The sequence below is a fragment of the Lissotriton vulgaris genome, chromosome 3_1 (genome assembly GCF_964263255.1).
Source record: "Lissotriton vulgaris chromosome 3_1, aLisVul1.2, whole genome shotgun sequence".
In the NCBI taxonomy this organism is placed as follows: domain Eukaryota; kingdom Metazoa; phylum Chordata; class Amphibia; order Caudata; family Salamandridae; genus Lissotriton; species Lissotriton vulgaris.
In genome coordinates, this window is record NC_141689.1 from 180,216,018 (window position 1) to 180,238,823 (window position 22,806).

The 22,806-nt window shown below is 48.6% G+C and overlaps 1 protein-coding gene across 1 annotated transcript in view; it reads left to right on the plus strand.

Moving 5' to 3' along the window:
- Positions 1 to 22,806, plus strand: part of ARID3C (AT-rich interaction domain 3C) — a 482,830-nt gene that overhangs the window by 281,632 nt on the left and 178,392 nt on the right. The window contains exon 3 of the mRNA XM_086960272.1: positions 14,807 to 14,879. Coding sequence (XP_086816398.1) covers positions 14,807 to 14,879 — 73 coding nt within the window. The remainder of the gene's footprint in view (positions 1 to 14,806; positions 14,880 to 22,806) is intronic.

Sequence of the window (22,806 nt, forward strand, 5' to 3'; positions counted from 1 at the left end):
CTGATGCTCAAGGTCTGACTCTAGCCCTGTCCTCTGATGCTCATGGTCTGACTCTAGCCCTGTCCCCTGATGCATAGGGTCTGACTCTAGCCCTGTCCCCTGATGCTCATGGTCTGACTCTAGCCCTGTCCCCTGATGCTCAGGGTCTGACTCTAGCCCTGTCCCCTGATGCTCATGGTCTGACTCTAGCCCTGTCCCCTGATGCTCAGGGTCTGACTCTAGCCCTGTCCCCCGGATGCTCAGGGTCTGACTCTAACCCTGTATCTAGCCCTGTCCCCCCCCACCCCGATGCTCATGGTCGACTCTAGCCCTGTCCCCTGATGCTCAGGGTCTGACTCTAGCCCTGTCCCCTGATGCTCAGGGTCTGACTCTAGCCCTGTCCCCTGATGCTCATGGTCTGACTCTAGCCCTGTCCCCTGATGCTCAGGGTCTGACTCTAGCCCTGTCCCCTGATGCTCAGGGTCTGACTCTAGCCATGTCCCCTGATGCTCATGGTCTGACTCTAGCCCTGTCCCCTGATGCTCGGGGTCTGACTCTTACCCTGTATCTAGCCCTGTCCCCCCACCCCGATGCTCATGGTCGACTCTAGCCCTGTCCCCTGATGCTCAGGGTCTGACTCTAGCCCTGTCCCCCGGATGCTCAGGGTCTGACTCTAGCCCTGCCCCCTGGTGCTCGGGGCCTGAAACTAGCCCTGCCCCCCCTCCCCAGATGCTCAGGGCCTACTAGCCCTGCCCCCTGATGCCCAGGGTCTGACTCTTGCCCCCCCCCCCCTGGTGCTTAGGGTCTGAATCTAGCCCTGTCCCCTGATGCTCAGGGTCTGACTCTATCCCTGTCCCCTGATGCTCCAGGTCTGACTCTAGCCCTGTCCCCTGATGCTCAAGGTCTGACTCTAGCCCTGTCCCCTGATGCTCAAGGTCTAACTCTAGCCCTGTCCCCCTGATGCTCAGGGTCTCACTCTAGACCTGTCCCCTGATGCTCCAGGTCTGACTCTAGCCCTGTCCCCTGATGCTCCAGGTCTGACTCTAGCCCTGTCCCCTGATGCTCAAGGTCTGACTCTAGCCCTGTCCCCTGATGCTCAAGGTCTGACTCTAACCCTGTCCCCCTGATGCTCAAGGTCTGACTCTAGCCCTGTCCCCCTGATGCTCAGGGTCTCACTCTAGACCTGTCCCCTGATGCTCCAGGTCTGACTCTAGCCCTGTCCCCTGATGCTCAGGGTCTGACTCTAGCCCTGTCCCCTGATGCTCAGGGTCTGACTCTAGCCCTGTCCCCTGATGCTCAGGGTCTGACTCTAGCCCTGTCCCCCTGATGCTCAGGGTCTCACTCTACGATTTACAAAAAGGGGGTGGTGATGAACAGAGTGTCTGAGTTAAACAGACCACTCTTACCCAGTCCAAAGATCAGGGCTTGATCCATCACCGTTATTTATCTCACTGCCCCATCCCAGCTCAGAACCTGGCTATATGCAAATCAGTCTGTCCCTGGCCCAGTGCATCATGGGAACAGGGCAGACTAAACTACCAAGCCAATTCTTCACCAGAAAGGAGACAAGCTACCGGGGACCGGTTTCTGGCATTTCCCCGGGAGCTTGTTTCCTTCCCAGTGTAAGAATTGGCTTCTGTAGTTTGGTTTGTCCTGTTCCCATCATGCACTGGGACAGGAACAGACTAATTTGCATACAGCCAGGTTCTGAAACTGGGATGGTGCAGTGAGCTAAAAAACGGTGTTGGATCTAGCCCTGATCTTTTGACTGGGTGAGAGCTTTCTGCTTAATTCAGAGACTCTGTCCCTCACCACCCCTTTTTGTAAATATTTTTGTCCACCCTAAGCGTGGAAGGGTATTCTCAGATGTGAGACCCTTGCTCACTGCACCATCAGGATTCAAGCAAACCGGGCCGAAGACGGCTGTAATGCCAGAAACCGGTCCCCGGGAGCTTGTTTCCTTCCCAGTGTAAGAATTGGCTTCTGTAGTTTGGTTTGTCCTGTTCCCATCATGCACTGGGACAGGAACAGACTAATTTGCATACAGCCAGGTTCTGAAACTGGGATGGTGCAGTGAGCTAAAAAACGGTGTTGGATCTAGCCCTGATCTTTTGACTGGGTGAGAGCTTTCTGCTTAATTCAGAGACTCTGTCCCTCACCACCCCTTTTTGTAAATATTTTTGTCCACCCTAAGCGTGGAAGGGTATTCTCAGATGTGAGACCCTTGCTCACTGCACCATCAGGATTCAAGCAAACCGGGCCGAAGACGGCTGTAATGCCAGAAACCGGTCCCCGGGAGCTTGTTTCCTTCCCAGTGTAAGAATTGGCTTCTGTAGTTTGGTTTGTCCTGTTCCCATCATGCACTGGGACAGGAACAGACTAATTTGCATACAGCCAGGTTCTGAAACTGGGATGGTGCAGTGAGCTAAAAAACGGTGTTGGATCTAGCCCTGATCTTTTGACTGGGTGAGAGCTTTCTGCTTAATTCAGAGACTCTGTCCCTCACCACCCCTTTTTGTAAATATTTTTGTCCACCCTAAGCGTGGAAGGGTATTCTCAGATGTGAGACCCTTGCTCACTGCACCATCAGGATTCAAGCAAACCGGGCCGAAGACGGCTGTAATGCCAGAAACCGGTCCCCGGGAGCTTGTTTCCTTCCCAGTGTAAGAATTGGCTTCTGTAGTTTGGTTTGTCCTGTTCCCATCATGCACTGGGACAGGAACAGACTAATTTGCATACAGCCAGGTTCTGAAACTGGGATGGTGCAGTGAGCTAAAAAACGGTGTTGGATCTAGCCCTGATCTTTTGACTGGGTGAGAGCTTTCTGCTTAATTCAGAGACTCTGTCCCTCACCACCCCTTTTTGTAAATACAGGGTCTCACTCTAGCCCTGTCCCCTGATGCTCAAGGTCTGACTCTAGCCTTGCCCCCTGATGCTCAGGGTCTGACTTTAGCCCTGTCCCCTGATGCTCACGGTCTGACTCTAGCCTTGCCCCCTGGGGCTCAGGGTCTTACTCTAGCCCTGCCCCCCTGATGCTCAGTGTCTACTAGTTCTGTCCCCCGGATTATGTAGGCTTTCACTTTCCAAACAACCACAGCACCTCTATGTCTGGACAATGGCTGACCTGCACTACCAGCGGATGGATCTTTCCTGTAGCATCCCCTGATGCTTAGAGTCAGACATTAGCCCTGTCCTGCAACACCCCCTGATGGTGTAGGTCTGTCCTCAGTTCTGACTTGGAGCACCGCTCTAGATCCGGGGCCCCAGTCCTGTTCTGAAATACCAGTTGTAACCATGGTAATTTGTGGCAAGGTAATAGCTTCCCAGCCTAACCTATATCACCCAACCCTGGTTTAATACTGGGTCTTGGAGGTCTCCCCAATTGCACCTAGTCCTGACAAGCACCACACATTATCTGTTTAATACTGTGTCTTGGAGGAGTCCATTGTTACACCCCAATCCTGAACTCCTCCACACATTATCTGATTTAATAGTGGGTCTTGGAGTATACCACAGTCGCGCCCCAGTCCTGGCCTGTGTCAAACATTTTCTGCTTTAATGCTGGATTAAGGAGTACGCCATAGTTGCACCTCTTTCCTGCTCTAATTGCACATTTGGCCAGTCCGGTGACGATCAGAGAGACCTGGATTTGTAAACATAAAATAAGGGTTTCCTTTACGGGCTTCCCTTAATCGACTTCACCAAACCAAGATGTAGATTATTGAACCTCCAACCTAACACGTGATTTTCATGCAGGTAGAGACATTTGTGTAACACGGATTGAGACTTAGAGTGAGGCTGTGTGGTCCATAGGGGTACACCATGAGCACACTTACCAAGCCCAACTACCATTGGCTCGCCTCGCTGTAAAAGATTGACTGTGGTGGTAGCAAAAAACATTATAGTGGCAGTGCAGACCTTTTTCTGTGCCCCTGCCAGTGGAAGCAGCCTACTGACTTCTCCCAACTTTTTAGGTCTCGTCTAATACAGCACATGTGCTCTTTGTTAAAAGTCATTTTGTTAGCTTAGAGCAGGTCTACTGTGTGCAGGGCTACTGTGTTGGATGTGTTGTCGCTACCTGCAACAGTTCCACTGCTCCTTTCTTGGCTTTGGCTGTGGTTTTCCCTATTGCCACCCTGCTCAGCCTCCACAAGGAAGCCAGCAGTTTCACAGTTGAGGTAGTGGTACTAACTGCCTCAAGATCTACGAGCTGCTCGGTCCGCCCCAATCCCCCAACGTCCACTTCAACCACCTGCCATTCCTTTTTAGCATGCCCTTAGAGGAGGGAGGAGAAATTCAAGATAAATGCTCATATTGGGTCAGGTCTTGTTTGCCCTCGACCGTGGAGATTGGATGGTAGCATTAGACCTGGGGGGCGCCTGTTTCCAAATACCCGTCCTGCTGGCCCACTGGCGGTTTGTGGTGGGGCAGAAGCAGTTACACCAGGCGGTTGCAAGAGGCCTCTTGCGGAATGGGGAGAACCGTGGCTAGATCTGTTCACTACTTGTAAAAACGTATCATGTCAGCACTTTTAAATGCTGGAATTTCCAAGGTGTCTCTTCCTCTGAGGCACATTCATCCCACATGGAATTCAAGAGCTTTCCTTTTCCCTGATACCACTCCTGCCCAGAGTTCTCAAGAAGATCAGGAACGACTGGGCCAAAGTCATCCTAGCCCTGGGCTTTAGCATCTATCCTCCAATCAGACTGCCGTCTGGGAAGACCTGCTGACAAAGCAACGGGGCAGGGTTCTGCACCCGAGCCTTTGCAATCTCCACCTTCATGCTTGGAGATTGAGCAGCGACAGCTGAATATCTTCAACCTTCTTTCCGAGGTGGCTGATATCATCTTGGCTGCCACAGTTCCCTTGACAAAAACTGTATAAGCCTGTTGGTGGGACAAATTTGTGGTTTTGTGTGGCACACGCCACGCAGGCCAAATTTTCTGACGTTCTCCTGTTTGTTTTATTTCTGCTCGGCAAGGTTTTCCCTTGGGCACGGTTAAAGGTTATCTTTCGGCCTTCTTGCAGTTGCCAGGCCAGCGCTCCTTGTTTAAGTCTCTAGTTGTGATCGGATTTTTGAAAGGGCTTAAACACTTGTGTCCCCTTTCACGCTTGGTGATGCCTGAATGGGACCTAAATCTGGGATGTAAGTGAACTATAGGCTCTGTGCCAATCTACCACATACCACCTTCTTCTCAGAGAAGCTGGTTCTACGGACTTTGACATCTTTTCTGCAAAAAGTTGTGATGCCGTTCCTCGTCAGTCAAACCATCACCCTGCTGGCATTCTATAGTTTGCCTCAACCCAGTAAGGAGGAGACTTCATCATTTGGACTCCAAGAGAGCACTGTTTACATCGATCGTCGCAGAGCACATCAGGTGGATGAGCAGCTATTTGTTATGTTATGTTATGTTAGAAGTCCTTGTATAGCGCATGGCTGCCCCAACATCGGGGCATCCCAGCGCTCGCGGACGGATGACCTGGGAAGTGATGCTTCCCAGTTAGAAAGACAGCCAGGTATAGTCTGTTTCTAAAAGGCAAGGGAACAAGAGCGCAGCATGCACACACACGTGTGCTAGATGGATGAAAACAGCCAGGTTTTGATCTGTTTTTTAAATGCCCAGTGATCTTGTGTGCTGCGGGCCTTGAGTGGAATAGAGTTCCATAGGGCAGGGGCCAGATACCTAAAAGAGTTCCCCCCGCTCTGCCCCTGCGCACCCTAGGAGTGCAGGCCAGATGCAGGTCAGTGGAGCTCAGTACTCGTGTTGGGACATAAAATGTACAGAGCCCCTCAGTATCTGGGTGCCCTGGCTGTGTAGGATCTATGGGTGGTGCAGAGAGTTTTGAACTGAATTCTCTGTTCGATAGGCAGCCAAAGTAGACGAGACAGGAGATGGGAGGTGTGACAGTGCTTAGGGAGGGCAAAAAGAATGCAGACAGCTGCATTCTGTGCCCTTTGGAGTCTCTTTGTGACAGTTTTATTTACGCCCAATAGCAGCCAGTTACAATAGTTGAGAAGTGACAGAACCACCGATTGAATAATCATTTGTCTGGTGGATGAGTCAAAAAAACCCAGAAAGGGTTTCAGACCAAGTAGGTGGCCAAAGCATGTACCTGCTACTTTTTTGGCATGAAGCTTGAAAGAGAGTGAGTTGTCCATCAGAACCCCCAGATTATTGATTCTTGTTTGTGGAGTTAGCTGGTACGAAAAAAGGCAAAGCTGGGCAGAAGAGAACCATCTCCTGCTGGATCGTGCTCTTCATTAAGATCTGCTACTCATTGGCTATAAAGCAGCCTGCTGCAGGGCTGCATGCTCATTCTACCAGTGCCAAAGTTGCAACCACTGCGCTACCACATGTAGTCCCTGTCCTAGACCTATGCCAGGCAACTACGTGGGCGTCCCACCATACGTTCACGAGGTACAGTGGTCTGTATGGCCAGTTCGCCTTAAGGAGCACTTTGCTGGCTTGGTCCTGCAGGAATTTCTGGCTTGAGTTTTCTCACAGACCTTCCTTGATATCCATTCAACAAGTGAGTAATCTGTGACTCAAAGTATCAGAAGAACAAGTTATGTTTGATAATGCTCTTTCTGGTAGAGACTCTATCTAGCCGCAGATTCCTCACTGATCCTCTCATTGTCCCTGTTCTGTGATCGGCATCTGCACACTGATCACAAACTATTCACTCATGGGGCTCTAAGTCGGTTGGGTGTGGACAGCAACTGATGTCTGCATGCCAGGGTGGTGCCTATATGGGCTCAGCACATCATTTATAGAGTGTAACAGAGCTGCATAGTGCCACCTGACTTTTCGCTCAGGTAATACTGAAAAGTTTCTCGATCCAGTCTGATGCCTGGGGAATATTAAAAAGATGTGGACTCGGTGGCTAGATAGTCTACCAGCAGTGGCGGCTGCTCCCAGGCAGTAGTGGGGAGACAGGGAAGGGATGGGGAAGAAAAAGAAACAATCACTTACCTTTTGTACGCCCCCTCTTCTCTGCCCTGTCCTTTCCATCCTCCCGTTCTGTGAACCGGAAGCACGCAGGCTCTCAGAATCCCCTCGCCAATCACAACGCTGCTGTCAGTTGCATGACAGCAGCGTCGCGATTGGTCTGAGTGCCGTGGTTCGGCACTCGGACAGAGAGTGTGAACTGTGCATGTTCTCCACCCAGACTATGCAATGCAGCCGGGAGGAGACATGCTAAGTGTGCATGACTGTTTGGGCGGGCCAAGACCACCTTCCAAACCATCATACGCACTTAAGTGCACTCACCACTCCTCCCCCTGCTGGCTGTGACGACAGCCAAGCCCCTCCCCAAAACTGGCTTCAGCAAGGAAAATTAAAATGATAATAACAGTGTGTTATTTTAATTTTACCTTTTTGGCACTGCAGAAAAGCAGTGGGGCGGCGCTCCTCCGCCTTAGTGGAGGAGCCGACCCTGTCTAACAGAAAGAGAGTTACAGATGGATATCACTTGCTCATTTAACCTATGCTTAGCCCCTTAAGCTTTCTTCCTATTTTTCTATGAAACTTTTTGCTGCACAATATTTCGTTTTCGATACCATGGTACCCTTATCAAAGATTATAGGACCTTGCTTGGTATTATGAATTGGATTTGTACAACAGGCTGTGTGTGTGCAATGTTGAATCCTCAGCTCTTCAAGTACTCTTTGAGTGGGGCAAAGTTACCAGATTATTCTGTGTCATTAGGGACACCATATTCCTTTTCAGGATTTTCTGTGTTTTAAAAAATGTTCTTAATAAAATACTTGGAAATTAAAAAATATATATATAGCAATGGGCTTTGTGCAAGTGACCTTAAAATGTATTGTTCTGTATAGTGAAATTTACACAAACATCCTTATCCCTCAAACTTCTTATACCATGTTAGAAGGGTTGTCACTAAAGTATCCAGGCGAATATGGACATGGGTGCAGGGGGCTCCAGATGTCTGATTCCAGTTTCATTAATGGGATGGGCTGAGTAATGGGAACCTGACAAGTAGTGGTAATTTCTTAGTGAAACTTTGTGTGGATACAACACCTGTCCATGTCCTATTTGTAGGGCACAACCTCTTGTGCTGTTAGGATTGTGTTGAGGATCAGAGGCCGAAGGACTCCTCTCTCCTCTCCTCTGCTCTTTATACAGTGTGTATGGGTACGGTTGGTGGGTCAACTTATCAGTTGCACTGTTTTGGGCTAACGCCATAGTAAATGAGTTTCAGTGACAGGTGTGCATTTCACTGCATTTTTGCCAGGCTGAGAAAGGTGGGCTACCTGGGACTCTGATTTTAAAATAAACTGCTGACCTTGTAACTCTGCTTTACCTTCCACTCTTCGTCTCCCTCACATCACCTGCTGAAAGCTCCTGTGCAATAGGCCCAGCTCTTGGTCACACGGTTGAGTTATTAAATAAAAAACAAAGCCTGAAAGACCTCATTAAATCACTGGTTCCACTATCTGAGCCTCTCTTCCCGTCCCTCCATTTGCTGGCCATACGCTAGCCCCTCAATAAGGAGAGACAGAACTATTTTGGAAGCCCTTCCGTAGAGTGTATGAGTAGGAGAAACATGTCTGTGGAAACATTTCCATGAGACCTAATGATGAGCAAAGCAGTAGCTCCATTGAAAACCTTTCCATGGGAATATCTGATTTATTTTTAATATTTTTTTATTGCCCTCTCCCTCCGCTGGCCAATCAAAGCATGGCATGTCTTGTAGTAGGTTCAAGCGTTTGTTAAAATGCATCATAGTAATACTATCCACGTCTTTTCCAGGACTGCCTAATACAAATGCCATTCCTATTATTGCCTTATGCCATTCCTATGATTTTCTTATGCAATCCTGTGATTTCCTAATCCCATTACTATGATTGGCTAATGACATTCCTGTGATTGCCTAATGCCATTCCTATGATTGGCTAATGCCATTCTTGTGATTGGCTAATGCCCTTCCTATGATTGGCTAATGCCATCCTTGAGATTACCTATTGCCCTTCCTGTGATTGCCTAATGCTGTTCCTATGATTTCCTTATGCAATTCCTATGACGGGCTATTGTTGGCCAAATGTGTTCTGAAATTACTAAACAATTTTAGATCAGCTGACTGGATGTAAAATATCAATTGTGAATTTGCCAAGAAGGTACAGGGGTTTAGAGTCTGCTCATTGATTGCCATCGGCTGGCATTATTGTCACTCTCCTTTTACTTCGGATTTGATGGCTTCCCTTGCCCATCTAATGTTTGTCCTTCCCCTGCAGCTTAGTGTCTTTACCATCCTGTTGAGAGGCTGATCTACTGCTCCCTTTTGGGGAACTTCCTTCTTTTAGGTTAGGTACTACATTGTGTGTGTGTCATTTCCAGAGCTCTAGCTTGTTTGCTCCCACCCCTCTTCCCCTATCCCATGCTCTCTGTTGTGCTCTCGTGTGTGCTTCTTTCCCTGCCCCCTCGTGCGCTCCATGCCCTCTCCCCATTGTTCTCCTTCCTCCCAGCTACCTCCAACCCCCTCCACCATTGCTCCTCCCCCCTTACGATGGCTCTTTTTTTAAACATATATTTTTGGAGAGGTCCAGGCAGTTAATTGCTGCCAGCCCTGCACAATATCACACTTAAAATTAATTTTTTTGACCTCTCTAAGTACCTCCCACTATTTTAGATCTGTCAATGATCTGTCAATAAAAAGTAAAGTAAAATGGAGCCTGCGTCATTCTGCAGGCACGCGTATACATGAAGACATATGCGCATGCTTACAGAATGACACAGGCTCCAACAGATGCGCCATTCCCCTTTATGTTTTTAGGTCGAGGACTCCCGTCGCACTGCTGTAAGCAGTGGAGGCGGAGCTCCAAAGAATTAATGTTTTTTTAGTTAGGGGGCTTGGAACCCGCCCCTCTTCTCCATTGGCTGGCCTCGTAAATGCTGGCCAGCCATTGGAGGAGAGGGGCGTCACTCCCCTTAAGCCCCGTCTTTTTCGGATTCGGGGGTGTGCTTTTTAGGTTCTTTGTACCTGTGATGTCATCCGTCACTCAAACCTAAAAACACGCCCCGAATCCGAAAAAATCGGAGCTGTGCGGCGGCCATTTTTTTGTTGCTGTTGTGAGGAACAGCTTGTTCTTTTGTTCGTTCTGATATTAAACCATCGTAAAACTAACAAGGAAGAATGTGCGAGGCAAATAGAGGGTTTCGTTAGGCACGCGCGATTGTAGTGTTAGCTCAGAGTATTCCATAGAGAAACCGTACAGAGAGCTGAATGAGTGTGTATGCAGAGACAAGTAAATGTGCTCACTTCTTTTTATGAACGCGCGCCAAAGCACCCGCCGGCCCCCTCTGGAAACATCAGCGCCAAAGCAACAACCCCCCCAACATGATGAGTGTGTATGCTGAGACAAGTAAATGTGCGCACTTATGTTTATACACGCGCGCCAAAGCAACCCCCCCACCTTCTGAAAACATCAGTGCATCATTTGTTGTGCTGAAGACAGACAAAGAAAGAGGAAACGGTGTTGAGAATGTACAGTCCCAGTGGCCTAATGGGTAAGGCACTGGCCTCCTAAGCCAGGAATTGTGGGTTCGAGTCCCATCTTGCTTGGATCGTGGTCATTTTTTTCCTGCTTTTGCCTGAACCGAAGCATTATTTATCTACCGACTTACAGTAGCGCAGGGAGCACGGTTGAAGGTCGAAAGAGAGAAATTATAAAGTTAAACGTTACTGGATCTGACTGGGAAATATGTGTTTGCGCGAGAGGTAATAGTGTATTTCGGACTTCTAAGTATCGAAATAATGAATGTTTGAACTGTAGTGTTTTGTGGTAATTCCTTCAGTGATGTGTTTGTATAGCTGTCAAGGTTTCAGATTGCTTTGTGTGACATTTTCATAATTTCATTGTAATTGAGTGACATTTTCACGGCTATGAGTGACACTTTCTCACGATAACATCAAGCAATTTAGACGAGGTCAACATATTAATAATATCAGAAATGACACCCGCTTGAGCAACAAGAAATTAAGAAATCACTGAATTAAAACATGCTAACGTCTGGCAGCTGAAAACTGAGTAGAGCAGAGTTAGGCTGCATGACTGCACAGTTCTCAGACTCAGTACACTACGGACCAGGAGGAGCTGGCAGCTCAGAATGATTGAAGCGTTATTGCTATTTATTAGTAGCAGCCATAACAAGTTAGCAGAACCATTAAAACACAGATGCCATAGCAGCTTTCACCCACTCTGGGCATCCAGCCGAAGGCGCGCCAAATGTAAGCCCGTCTGTGCCCGTCCGCGCCTGGACCGCGCCCAGTGCCAGGACCCCTGGGCCCCGCAGACACCAGCCCACCCGCCGGACCTACGACGCCGCCACCCTCAACGCACTCAACACCGGCCGAATCCCGGGATGCTACCGAGCCACCCCGAGACGAACCCACGGACCCTTCAGCTGCCACGCCTGCAAGTTCACCTGCATCCGGACCTGTCCCGCACCAACACCCGCCAAGCCGAACACCAGCAGCAACCACCTGAAGTGCATCCTCCTCAACACCCTCCCCGTCCACAGACACGCCATCTAACTCTGGAACCTCCTCGACACCACAGCCCCTGACGTCGCCTTCCTCACGAAAACCTGGATGAACGACTCCTCAGCGCCCGACATCGCCATCGCCATCCCAGAGGGCTACAAGATCACCCGAAGAGACCACGACAACCAGACTGGAGGAGGCATCGCCATCATCTACAGGGACACCATCCGCATCAAGACCAACACCGACGACACCCTGACAACCGCCGAACACCTGCACTTCCAGATCCACACGGACCCCAAAACCACCCTCAGAGGCACCCTGATCTACCGACCCCCGGGACCACGCACACAATTCAGCGAGGACATCGCCGTCTTCATCAGCCCGCCTGCTCTCCCCTCCGCTGACTACATCCTCCTGGGGGACATCAACTTCCACCTGGAGAACAACAACGACCGCAACACCACATCCCTGCTCGCCAACCTCGGTCTCAAGCAGCTGGTGTCCACCCCCACCCACCTCGCCGGACACACACTCGACGCCGTCTTCTCATCCAGCAAAGACATCGCCTTCAGCCACGCCACCGGACTCCACTGGACGGACCACAGCTGCGTCCACTTCACCTTCAAAAGAACGACGATCCACCACCACCAGCAACAGGTTGCTCGAAGAAGCTGGAACAAGATCACAGCCGACCAGCTCGCCGCTTCCCTGAGCCAGCACCCTCCCGCCAGCTCAGCGAACCCCAGCCAGGCCGCCGACAACCTCACGAAGTGGATCAGCAACTGCGCGGACGAACTCGCCCCACTGAGGACCCCGCCCAGCAGACCCGGCAGCAAGAAGGCCCCATGGTTCACCGACGAACTCAAGAGCTCCAAGAAGAACTGCCGAGCCCTCGAGAAAGCCTGGAGAAGGGAACCAACACCGGACAACATGACCACCCTCAAGCTTGCCACCCGGAAGCACCACCAACTGATCCGCGCCACCAAGAAAACTGCATTCAAGAGTTCAATGAGTTACCACTCCAGCTGAGGAGTCTGTAACTTTTCAATAATTTCCAGTCATATATCAGTTGCAAAACATTGATACATTGCACACTGCATTGGTATTTGGAAGAGATGTCCCTTACAAATACGATACAGTATCTATTTCTAAGCACATATAGCAAATCTGAAAGACGTTTTCTGAAATCGCAATATGTGTTTAGTACATAAGAAAAAGGGTATTATCATTCACAAACCTTCTAATTTACTGATTCCTTGGGTTTGTGAATGCTAAAACATTTCATTCATCTGGCCCTACGTTACTGCTTAGGTCCACTGGTCATATGCTCTGCAACATCCAGGGGTTGTTTCTGCATATGTGACTGAAACATTACAACTGCACAAACTACATTTTTAACCATAAAACCTAAAGAGAGTGGAGTAAACCTTTCGGATTTCGACGCTGAGTGGTCATGGACAGGGCTTTATTTATGACTGTTAATGGACTTTCTTTCATCTCCTTTTGGTCATCCAATATCCTTTCATTGGGTGGGGCTTTCTTGAAATCATGTGGTTGTTATATTGGACATACTAAGTACTGAACCAGATGTACTTGACACCTTTTGATTCTGTTGTAGGATACACCACGGCTATAATGTTCTAAACACTTATTCAAGGAGTTGTTGTTTGTACCAAGAGATGGGTGTTATTGACACAATATGACTTGTTGATAATGCTAAGGACTGCATCTCCCTGGCATTCATTGACTGTGTTTTGTTTATATTCAGGCCTGAGTAGTATTGACACTGTTTGACCGTGTTGTTGGTTATACTAAGAATGTGAGTTCTTGATGCTCTTTGACTGTTGCTGGTTGTATTAAGTAATTGTTGGCTATACTAAAGACGTCATGTTCTTACACCCTCTGACTGCCCTTCAGGTTATATGGAATGAATATTCTTGACACCTTCCGCTTATTGTGCTACTGATTACGGTGAAGAGTGGATATTCTTAGAATCCCCTAAACACATTTTTTGGCACACGGGTAGTACCAGACCTTCCGCAGAGCCCTTGCTATGTTTCAGACTGGAGGATCTTAAGAACGTTTGATGAGATTCTTTTTTTGTTTATTAGTAAGACTGATCGTTCCTGAGAACGCTTGATGACTATTGGCCATGATTAGCTTGGGGTGGTCTTAAGACCCTCCACTTTTGTGTTTATGATTAGAATGGAATGAATGTCTTCACGTTGTCAGGCCAGGCTACTGGTTATGGTTACGATTGAAGCTTTAGAGACATCTACACAGTCTCTTGAGCATACTTACTGTTTCACTTCCTTAGGACCATTGGATGTCGCTGTTTTAATGATGAGAGCCCATTCTCAGGGTTCCCTGGCAAGATTCTTCGTGATCATTAGGTCTGGGCGATCTTTAACCCCCTCTGATTAGTTCTGAGTAGGACTAGATCTTCCTTACACCGCCTAGCACAATATTGTTCACTATTACTCTACCTGATTGCACTGTTAGTTATAACCAGAGCCACTGGAATTATGGGATTGTGTGGCTGCAACGATTTGCGCACAATTATAGATTTGCCGCCTATGCCACATATTCCATCATCTGCAGCAAAATCTGCAGAGGTTAACCACAAAAAAATTGTTTCAAGCTCAAACGGTTCACAAGTTACTAAAATGCAGCAAAACGCATTTCATCGCTGAGGAAGGCCCTCTGCAAAAACTGACTGGTTAGATTTGTGTTGCTTATTGCTAAATTCGGTCTTAAACTGGTACTAATGAGGAGCAGCCAAGTCCCAGACAATGATAACAAGCGTGAAAATAACAAAATAATTAAGTTAATACTATTACAAAACGGGCTGCATTATGTTGTATAATTTATATTTAATTGCAGCATAATTCACTCAACTCTGCTGCATGATTTGTCCCTCCCCTGCTGCATTATTCCAGTACGCCTGTTTTTAATTTGGTCTCAGAGTTATTGTCATCCCTGTTCATGTTATTGGTTTTGATTATGGCTGGACATTCTTAAAACCTCAAGATGGCTTTTTTTGTTATTTCAAAACCCCTCCAGATCACTCCAGTGGCTATAATTAGGATTAGACTTGATTGGGACGCATCGATTGTCCAGTTAGTAGTGATTTGGATGAGATGTTTATAGACCTGATTGCATTGTTAGGTGTATTGAAGCTGCATGTTCTTTTGTTACTCTGATCACTGTATTGGGTACATTTGTAATCCGACAACATTGAAATGCCAGCTGTGCTCGGTTTTCTATGCATATTTAATGTCCATGCCACTAACTAGCCCCTTTTATCTCTCTTTTCCAGCTTTACGAGCTTGATGATGACCCGAAGAGGAAGGAATTCCTGGACGATCTCTTCAGTTACATGCAGAAGAGGGGTGAGTGCCACTCTGCCAGCTCTGAGCTCCCCGGGCAGAGCGTTTAGCATTGTCTCGGTTTATAAACTAAAGTCAATTGGTTAAACCTTTAGCTCATTACCAATTTGACTACTAGTCCATTTTTTCTGTGGAAAGGTTAACTATCATCTGTTGTATACAGGCAATCATCACATTTGGTAATGTGTTGTGTGTCCATTCCATTGAAGACCCATAGAACTTTAGCACGAATTAATACGATTTCTGTAAAATAATTGTGCACTATATTAGCGAAGGTGGAATAGTGGGGTCTGCAATGTTTAGATCATGGAGTCATGATATCACCCCAGCATCTTTTACATTGTGATTTATTAGCATCTTGAGACCTAATACATACATGCTGCCTTCTTGTGTGCGCCACAAAGTCCTAGCCAGCCACCTTCCTGGCCTCTACTACATGGCCAAAGCAATCTGGTGTGGAGCTTACCCTAAAAACTTACATCACAAAAAACTGCCCCAACCACTGTTTCTTTTCCATGATTTACGGTTAAAGATTAATTTCAGTTCACATCACACCTTGTACTCATCTCCGATAGTAAAGCTATTTTATTCGCATGGAATCTCCGCACCATATCGTATCGTGGTCAATATACTCGAGGAGCTACTCGTGTTAATAGTCTGCCTGGGGTGTTCTATACCAGTTTTAAGGAAGACAGTTGTCATTTTGTGAATCGAAATAGGGGACTGTGTAGATGACGAAAGTGATTAGAATAGTTTCTAATGCTAAAGGTTTGTCTTTGGGTTTATGAAACAACCCGAGGAAGATGTGGATCTAGCCTGCGTATGCCCCCTTCTGGGACTCCAAGGCCAGTCTGAGGCTTGTAATGTAGAAGAAAGGCTGACGGACTCCTCGCGTGCGCTGGCGAGTAGCAAGCAGACCAAGGAAACTTCTGGCCATACATACCTCCACAGAGCACAGACAGCTTCTTCGGGCTGAAATGGAATGACTTCTCGTTGAATTGGTTGAGGGCACCTGGCAACGAGGGGACAAACCAGAGCAAGGAGGAGCCAGTCCATCGCTCTTTTCTTGTGACACATGCATAGCGAGCGGCATTTATGTCAACCTGTACCAGGGGAAGTAGAGCAGCATTTAAACCATGGGCCTTAATCTATTTAAGGAAATACCTCCCTCCCTCACCCAAAATTCCAATTTTAGGTGTAAACATTTTGAAATGTGGACCAAGCTGTTTACGATTACATGCTTTAGATCTTGTTTGATGCAATGCATTATCATTGGAGTCAACAGCTTTGTACAATCTGTGATACATTGGCGAGGATGATGAGTTAGTTCTTTTGATTACATTGACAGCATTCTTTTGGTTGCTATTCTCATATTCACTACCTATCAGGGGGAAAGGCACGGAGAAGCTGCTCCCGGCAACGCAAGTGACAATAGCCATGTGGAAAAAAGTGTAAAAGGGAATGCATTGGGACAACCGTGTAACGCGGGAGACTCCGCTATGGGCTGGAACGCAATTAAAAGAACTTGCAAAGCTGCACGGTTTCAAGCACTGGGGCACGTTGGGGATCTCCAAGGTAGGAGATATATTGGAGGATGTGGTCCTTGCTTCGTTCAACTTCCTACAGAAAGAGTTTGAACTAACCTCAACACAGTATCATAAATACTTACAAGTCACTCAAGCCTGGAAGGCACAACAGATTGTGATGGAGGCTATGCCTTAATATGCATCTTTGGAGGGGGAGATTTCTTATGGCGGAAATTTGTGAAAAGGCGATATCCTGAACCTATAAGACTTTGATCAGCAATCAACCAGACACATTAGTGAGCCTGGGGGATAAATGGGAGGGAGAACTAGGGACCCACGATGACCTGGATTGGGAGGTAGCACTGATACTCCCTAGGGAAGTGGTGATGAAATCCCGCCTCCGCTTGATACAATTTAAGATTCTGCAAGGGGCATATTACAATATGGACCGCTTACATCGTCTTGGAAGGGCAGTAACACCTCAATATCTCTGATGCCACACTGAAAGTGTAACATATCTTCATACACTATGGCACTGTAGGGTAAATGCTGCTTACTGGTCAGCCCTCATCTGGGAACTCAGCCCCATACTAGACGCATTGATAGCAACGTACCGCTAGGATTGCCTACAGTGATAGATCTACCCAGGGTCAAACTACTTTTTGTTAATTTGGGAATAATGGTGGGGAGAGGAGATTTGGCAAAACACTGGGGGCACCAACTCCACCCACATTGTATGAATGGAAAATGGGTTTGGACCTTTATATGATAGCGGAGAAAGCGACGTACATAACGCAAGGGTGACCAAGGAAATTTGCCAGGATATAGGGCACCTTGCTGAGATCCCACAGAATTACAAATGTGGGAGAGGATCCGCTACCTCAAAGTAATATAACTGTGACAACATCAGGAGGTTCAGATGATACCCATTAGCGGTGTGCCGCCCACCTCAGCGATTGTGCCCGAAATGCCCACACTACTTTTGTAACCATACGATTTATGTGTCTTTTGCTGTTCTCAAGTAATACACCCCCTGCTATACTTGTGTGTGTAATGCAACAGTTGTATAAGAGAAAATCTAATAAAAATATATTCCCCCAAAAAATAATTGACAGTATTCCACATGGTGTGAGATGTGCATTATGAGCCCACCAGGCAGATAACTGTACAAGACATTTTGAGTATCATTGCCGCGCCCTGTCTGCATGTCTGATAGTTTGTTGTAAGATTTCACAGAGGGAGAGTGGTCTCTAGATACTCCTGCTGGAAGGTGAAGGAGTGGTCTTGTGTTTCCACTCTTACGCACTCTAAGCTCACACTGGAGGAAACCAGGGTGTTGTTTATCCCACTGATGTCCTTGGCTCTTTGGTGCTGCCTTGTATACACGGAGTGAACAAAGGACAAGGGACCTCTTCCATAGCTTATTTCAGGGCCTTAATTAGGCTGCAATCCAATTGTTTTCCTATTTGTCAAACCAGTCCAGCTGTTATCGTTGAAAACTGGCTTTAAGAGAAACTGAAAGAAGAATTGCTACCTAGTTTGATCTGCTCATCTGAGAATCAGAGTAACACCTGTTTCTAGATGCAGGGATCCATTTCAGGGAGGTTTAGGGATCTAACAACACATGTTCCTTGTTTTTTGCCCGTATTTTTTTAAGGTTATCGCAATATTTCTGTGTAATTTGTTTTTTTGCAGTCTTGCTAGAGACACCTTCAGCTGTCAAACACTTTGTTACACACAGTACTACAGAGGGGGCTTGGGTCATCCCCTGCTCGTGATTGGATGGCTTTCTTTTCTGTCCCACGTCTTTGCTCTTAATTCATGTCTCATTTGGCACTCACTGGGGTGTTTATTATGCTTCTTCCTCTGGCTGTGTCTACTTATAGCATGCTTCTACTCTTTCCCTTGCTCTGCCAACTTCCTTTGCTCCGTCTCAATTCCCTCCCCCCTTTAGTTTCCAACACCAAGCATTGCCGTGGCTCAGTGCCGCGCTTTCTCTGTCCATCTCTCCTACTCTCAAACCTCTGCCTGATTTTCTCTCCCTCCGCTGCAGCCACCATCGTCCACTCCATGCTGGCCATTCTTATTGACTTGCCTTTGGCAGATGGTTTTAAAACGGGCAGGCTTACCTCTAATGTTACTGGTAAGAGTTGTGCTTCAGCCAGGACATGAGCATCCAGTATTGGCTAAGCCAGCAGGGCCGGACTGAGAACCCAAACCGGCCCTGGCAAAGTGCTCGGCCGGCCCCCCATCCCCCCGGGCCGGTTTTCGGCCGATTTTGTTACAGGGCCCAAAACCGGCCCCCACCCTTGCGGCGCACCGGGGGATTGCCCGGTGGCCGCAACGGTCAGTCCGGGCCTGTAAGCCAGTAGCAGAGTGCGGAGATCAGTAAGCTTTGGTGAAGTGAGGCAGATTTGCTTTGCCAATGCTTGTTTTGTTTGATCTTAGTCTGTTCAGTAGTCAGGCCTGCCAGGCTTGTTATGTTATGCAGATTTGTAGAGTTCACTATCACCCAGGAGGGCATCCTGGCACTGAGGAGGTGTGTGTGGAGGCGCACCCAGGGCCTGGTGGGACTACTTGAAACGCCAGGTCTGCTGCTTGCGGAATTCAAGTGTGCAGAAGGCGCCTCAACGTAGCAGGAGGTCGTTGCACGCGTTGGGAGCACTGTAGGAGGAGGCTCGGTTTTCCATGTGCACGGGATGTGGGAAAGTAGGAGTGTGGACGAGCGGAGGTGCGTGACAGGTTTGTGAGAACAGATGCACTGTTGAAGTATGCTGGGCCAGCGTTAGGTAGCGCCTTGATTGTGTGTGTGAGGAGTTTGAATTGTGCTCGAGCCAGTGGAGCACCTGCTGGTGTGGTGCGATGTGAGTGTGACGTAGGAGGTTGAGAAGGATTCGTGCCGCCAGTGACTAACAAGTCTTGTTGCGTCTTTTTCTTCGGGATCAATGTCGTCATGAATGCCGCCACCCCCTCCCCCCCCCCCCCCCCCCCCCCCTCCTGTCCCTTGCCGAAGGCATAGTGCTGTGTCGAGGTTTCAGCTCCGTTTGAGAAGGTGCTCCATACCTTACCATAATAATTCACCCTCAGAATAGCCTTTCTGGGCGTGACATGATGCGTGACACTGTATCATCGGACAATGTGTAATGACTTTTTATGTACTTGACAAGTTTACCAGTGCATTAAAAAAGCACGCCCCCAACCACACAGCGAGAGGCGAAATGTGGACATCCCTAGACAAACACCTGGGAACGTACGAACCCCCGTGAGATGGACCCCATTTCACCATCAACCACCTGTGTTTGGCACAGCATAAATGAGCGACAACTTGTCTCTATCTCCACTTCTTTTTCCTTTCACCCTCTTCTCTTCATCTCTTTATTTTTGCACAAGGGTGCAACAAGACTCAGCAGCATGCATATACAATCAATCGATCGAGTGATATACGCCCACCATGTAGCCCGCCAAGCCCGTTGTGAACCCTACGGAGCCCGCGAGGCACTGCTATCACTGTACTGTATGTATATATGAAAATTTGCTCATAAAAACTGCTGAAATAAAAAAAAAGCCTTGGAAAAGTCCAGTGACATGAGACACCTGTTAGCAGTTTGTATGGCCGTCTTTGTTGGCATAATAAAAGACACGCCATGAATGTAAGACAGTGGCACCCCGATCTGCGGCGTTTGTTTAGGGGCGCCTTAGAATTCTTTCTTGGTTAACACGACGCCTGTCCGAGAGAACACGGCATTTCTCGGCACGTGAGCAGCGCCAGGGCTTCCGCGTCTAAGGACTCTGTACGGGAGATCCCTCGGCGTGGGGGGCGCAGGAGGCACATGCCGCAAGCCATCGGGCTCCGAGGATGAAGACAGGAACGTGGCAGCCTTCCACGGGCCCTCGGTACCGCACGCTCCTCCAGCCATGAGCCTCCCGTGCAGGCCTTCAGCTCCGTGACAGCTTGACAGGCGGCGGAGAGGCCTTGTCAGGCGCTGCTCCGACATCTCAATAATCCTCCCAGGCTAGCGCTTCCTTGGCTGCAGGCCCTCTCCGCCTCCGCGGCGCTTGCTGCCTTGAGCTCGCGCACCCCTGCGGGACTACAAGAGTGGAATATGTGTATATGTTTGAAGCTTCAGTGACCTCCAATCAACACTTGCCACCTTGGCCACAAGTGCTAATTACTTTGTGGGAGGCGAATAAGGGTTCGAGATATATGCAGATCTCAGCAACAGGCGATCAACCCACTCCACTATCATTTTACCTATGTTCTAAATATGTCTAAATCTGTTTTTAGCAGTTGATTACATGCGGGGTGTGGAGTGAGGATGTCATATCACGTTGTTTGCATGTACAGTGCTTACCCCACCTCTGCCCTTTAGCTGCTTCAAAGCGCTGTAGCGAAAGTACAGGAGAGAAGGAAGGTGGGCACAAGGGAGAGGAAACGAGGCTGTATGATTTTAGTTACTAGAGCTCATATTTTGGGACTGTATTTGTGTTCTTGCTTGGTTCGTGTTGAAACGTTACTTGCTTATAAAGCATGACACGACTCATTTATTGTAATAAAAGGGGGCCTTGTGAACAGCTTGAGAGATGTTTTCGTCATTGGTTGTAGAAGGTGTGTTCTATCTCATTAGCCTAATGTGAGTTGAAACAGCCCTCTTCCAGACTGGTGTGAAATACGGAATTTATAGGTTTTAATTGGCAACAGAAATGGGACCCCTCGCATAATCAATGGACCCGTCACACAAGGAGGGGCCCTCATAGAAGGAAATTGGACCCTCGGAAAGCATGGGATCCTCAAAAAGAAATAAAATCCTTACAGAAACAATGGGACCCTCAGAGAAGAAATGGGAACCTCATACATGCAAAAGGACCCTCACACAAGCAAGGGGCCCTCACACATGCAAGAGGACCTCACACATGCAGGGGACACTCACACAAGCAAGGGACCCTCACACATGTAAGAGGACCTCACACAAGCAAGGGGCCCCTCACACAAGCAAGGGACCCTCACACATGCAAGAGGACCTCACACATGCAGGGGACACTCACACAAGCAAGGGACCCTCACACATGCAAGAGGACCATACATGCAAGAGGACCTCACACATGCAAGTGACCCTCACACATGCAAGTGACCCTCACACATGCAAGAGAGACCTCATACATGCAAGAGGACCTCACACAAGCAAGGGACCCTCACACAAGCAGGGGGCCCTCACACATGCAAAAGGACCTCACACATGCAGGGGACACTCACACAAGCAAGGGACCCTCACACATGTAAGAGGACCTCACACAAGCAAGGGGCCCCTCACACAAGCAAGGGACCCTCACACATGCAGGGGACACTCACACAAGCAAGGGACCCTCACACATGTAAGAGGACCTCACACAAGCAAGGGACCCTCACACATGCAAGAGGACCTCACACATGCAGGGGACACTCACACAAGCAAGGGACCCTCACACATTCAAGAGGACCTCACACAAGCAAGGGACCCTCACACATGCAAGTGACCCTCACACATGCAAGTGACCCTCACACATGCAAGTGACCCTCACACATGCAAGAGGGACCTCATACATGCAAGAGGACCTCACACGTGCAGGGGACACTCACACAAGCAAGGGACCCTCACGCATGTAAGAGACCCTCACACATGCAAGTGACCCTCACACATGCAAGAGAGACCTCATACATGCAAGAGGACCTCACACAAGCAAGGGGCCCTCACACAAGCAGGGGGCCCTCACACATGCAAGAGGACCTCACTCATGCAGGGGACACTCACACAAGCAAGGGACCCTCACACATGTAAGAGGACCTCACACAAGCAAGGGGCCCCTCACACAAGCAAGGGACCCTCACACATGCAAGAGGACCTCACACATGCAGGGGACACTCACACAAGCAAGGGACCCTCACACATGTAAGAGGACCTCACACATGCAGGGGACCCTCACACAAGCAAGGGACCCTCACACATGCAAGAGGACCTCACACATGCAGGGGACACTCACACAAGCAAGGGACCCTCACACATGCAAGAGGACCTCACACAAGCAAGGGACCCTCACACATGCAAAAGGACCCTCACACATGCAAGAGGACCCTACACATGCAGGGGACCCTCACACAAGCAAGGGACCCTCACACATGTAAGAGGACCTCACACATGCAGGGGACACTCACACAAGCAAGGGACCCTCACACAAGCAAGGGACCCTCACACATGCAAGAGTACCTCACCCGAGCAAGGGACTCACACACAGTCAATGGAACCGTGACGCAGTCTATCGAAACATTTACCATTCGGGCCCTCCGAAGCAATATGGAACCCTCACAGGAGCAATTGGACCCTCGGTCAAGCAAGGAACCCTCAAAAAGAAAGGCAACCCTTACAGAGACA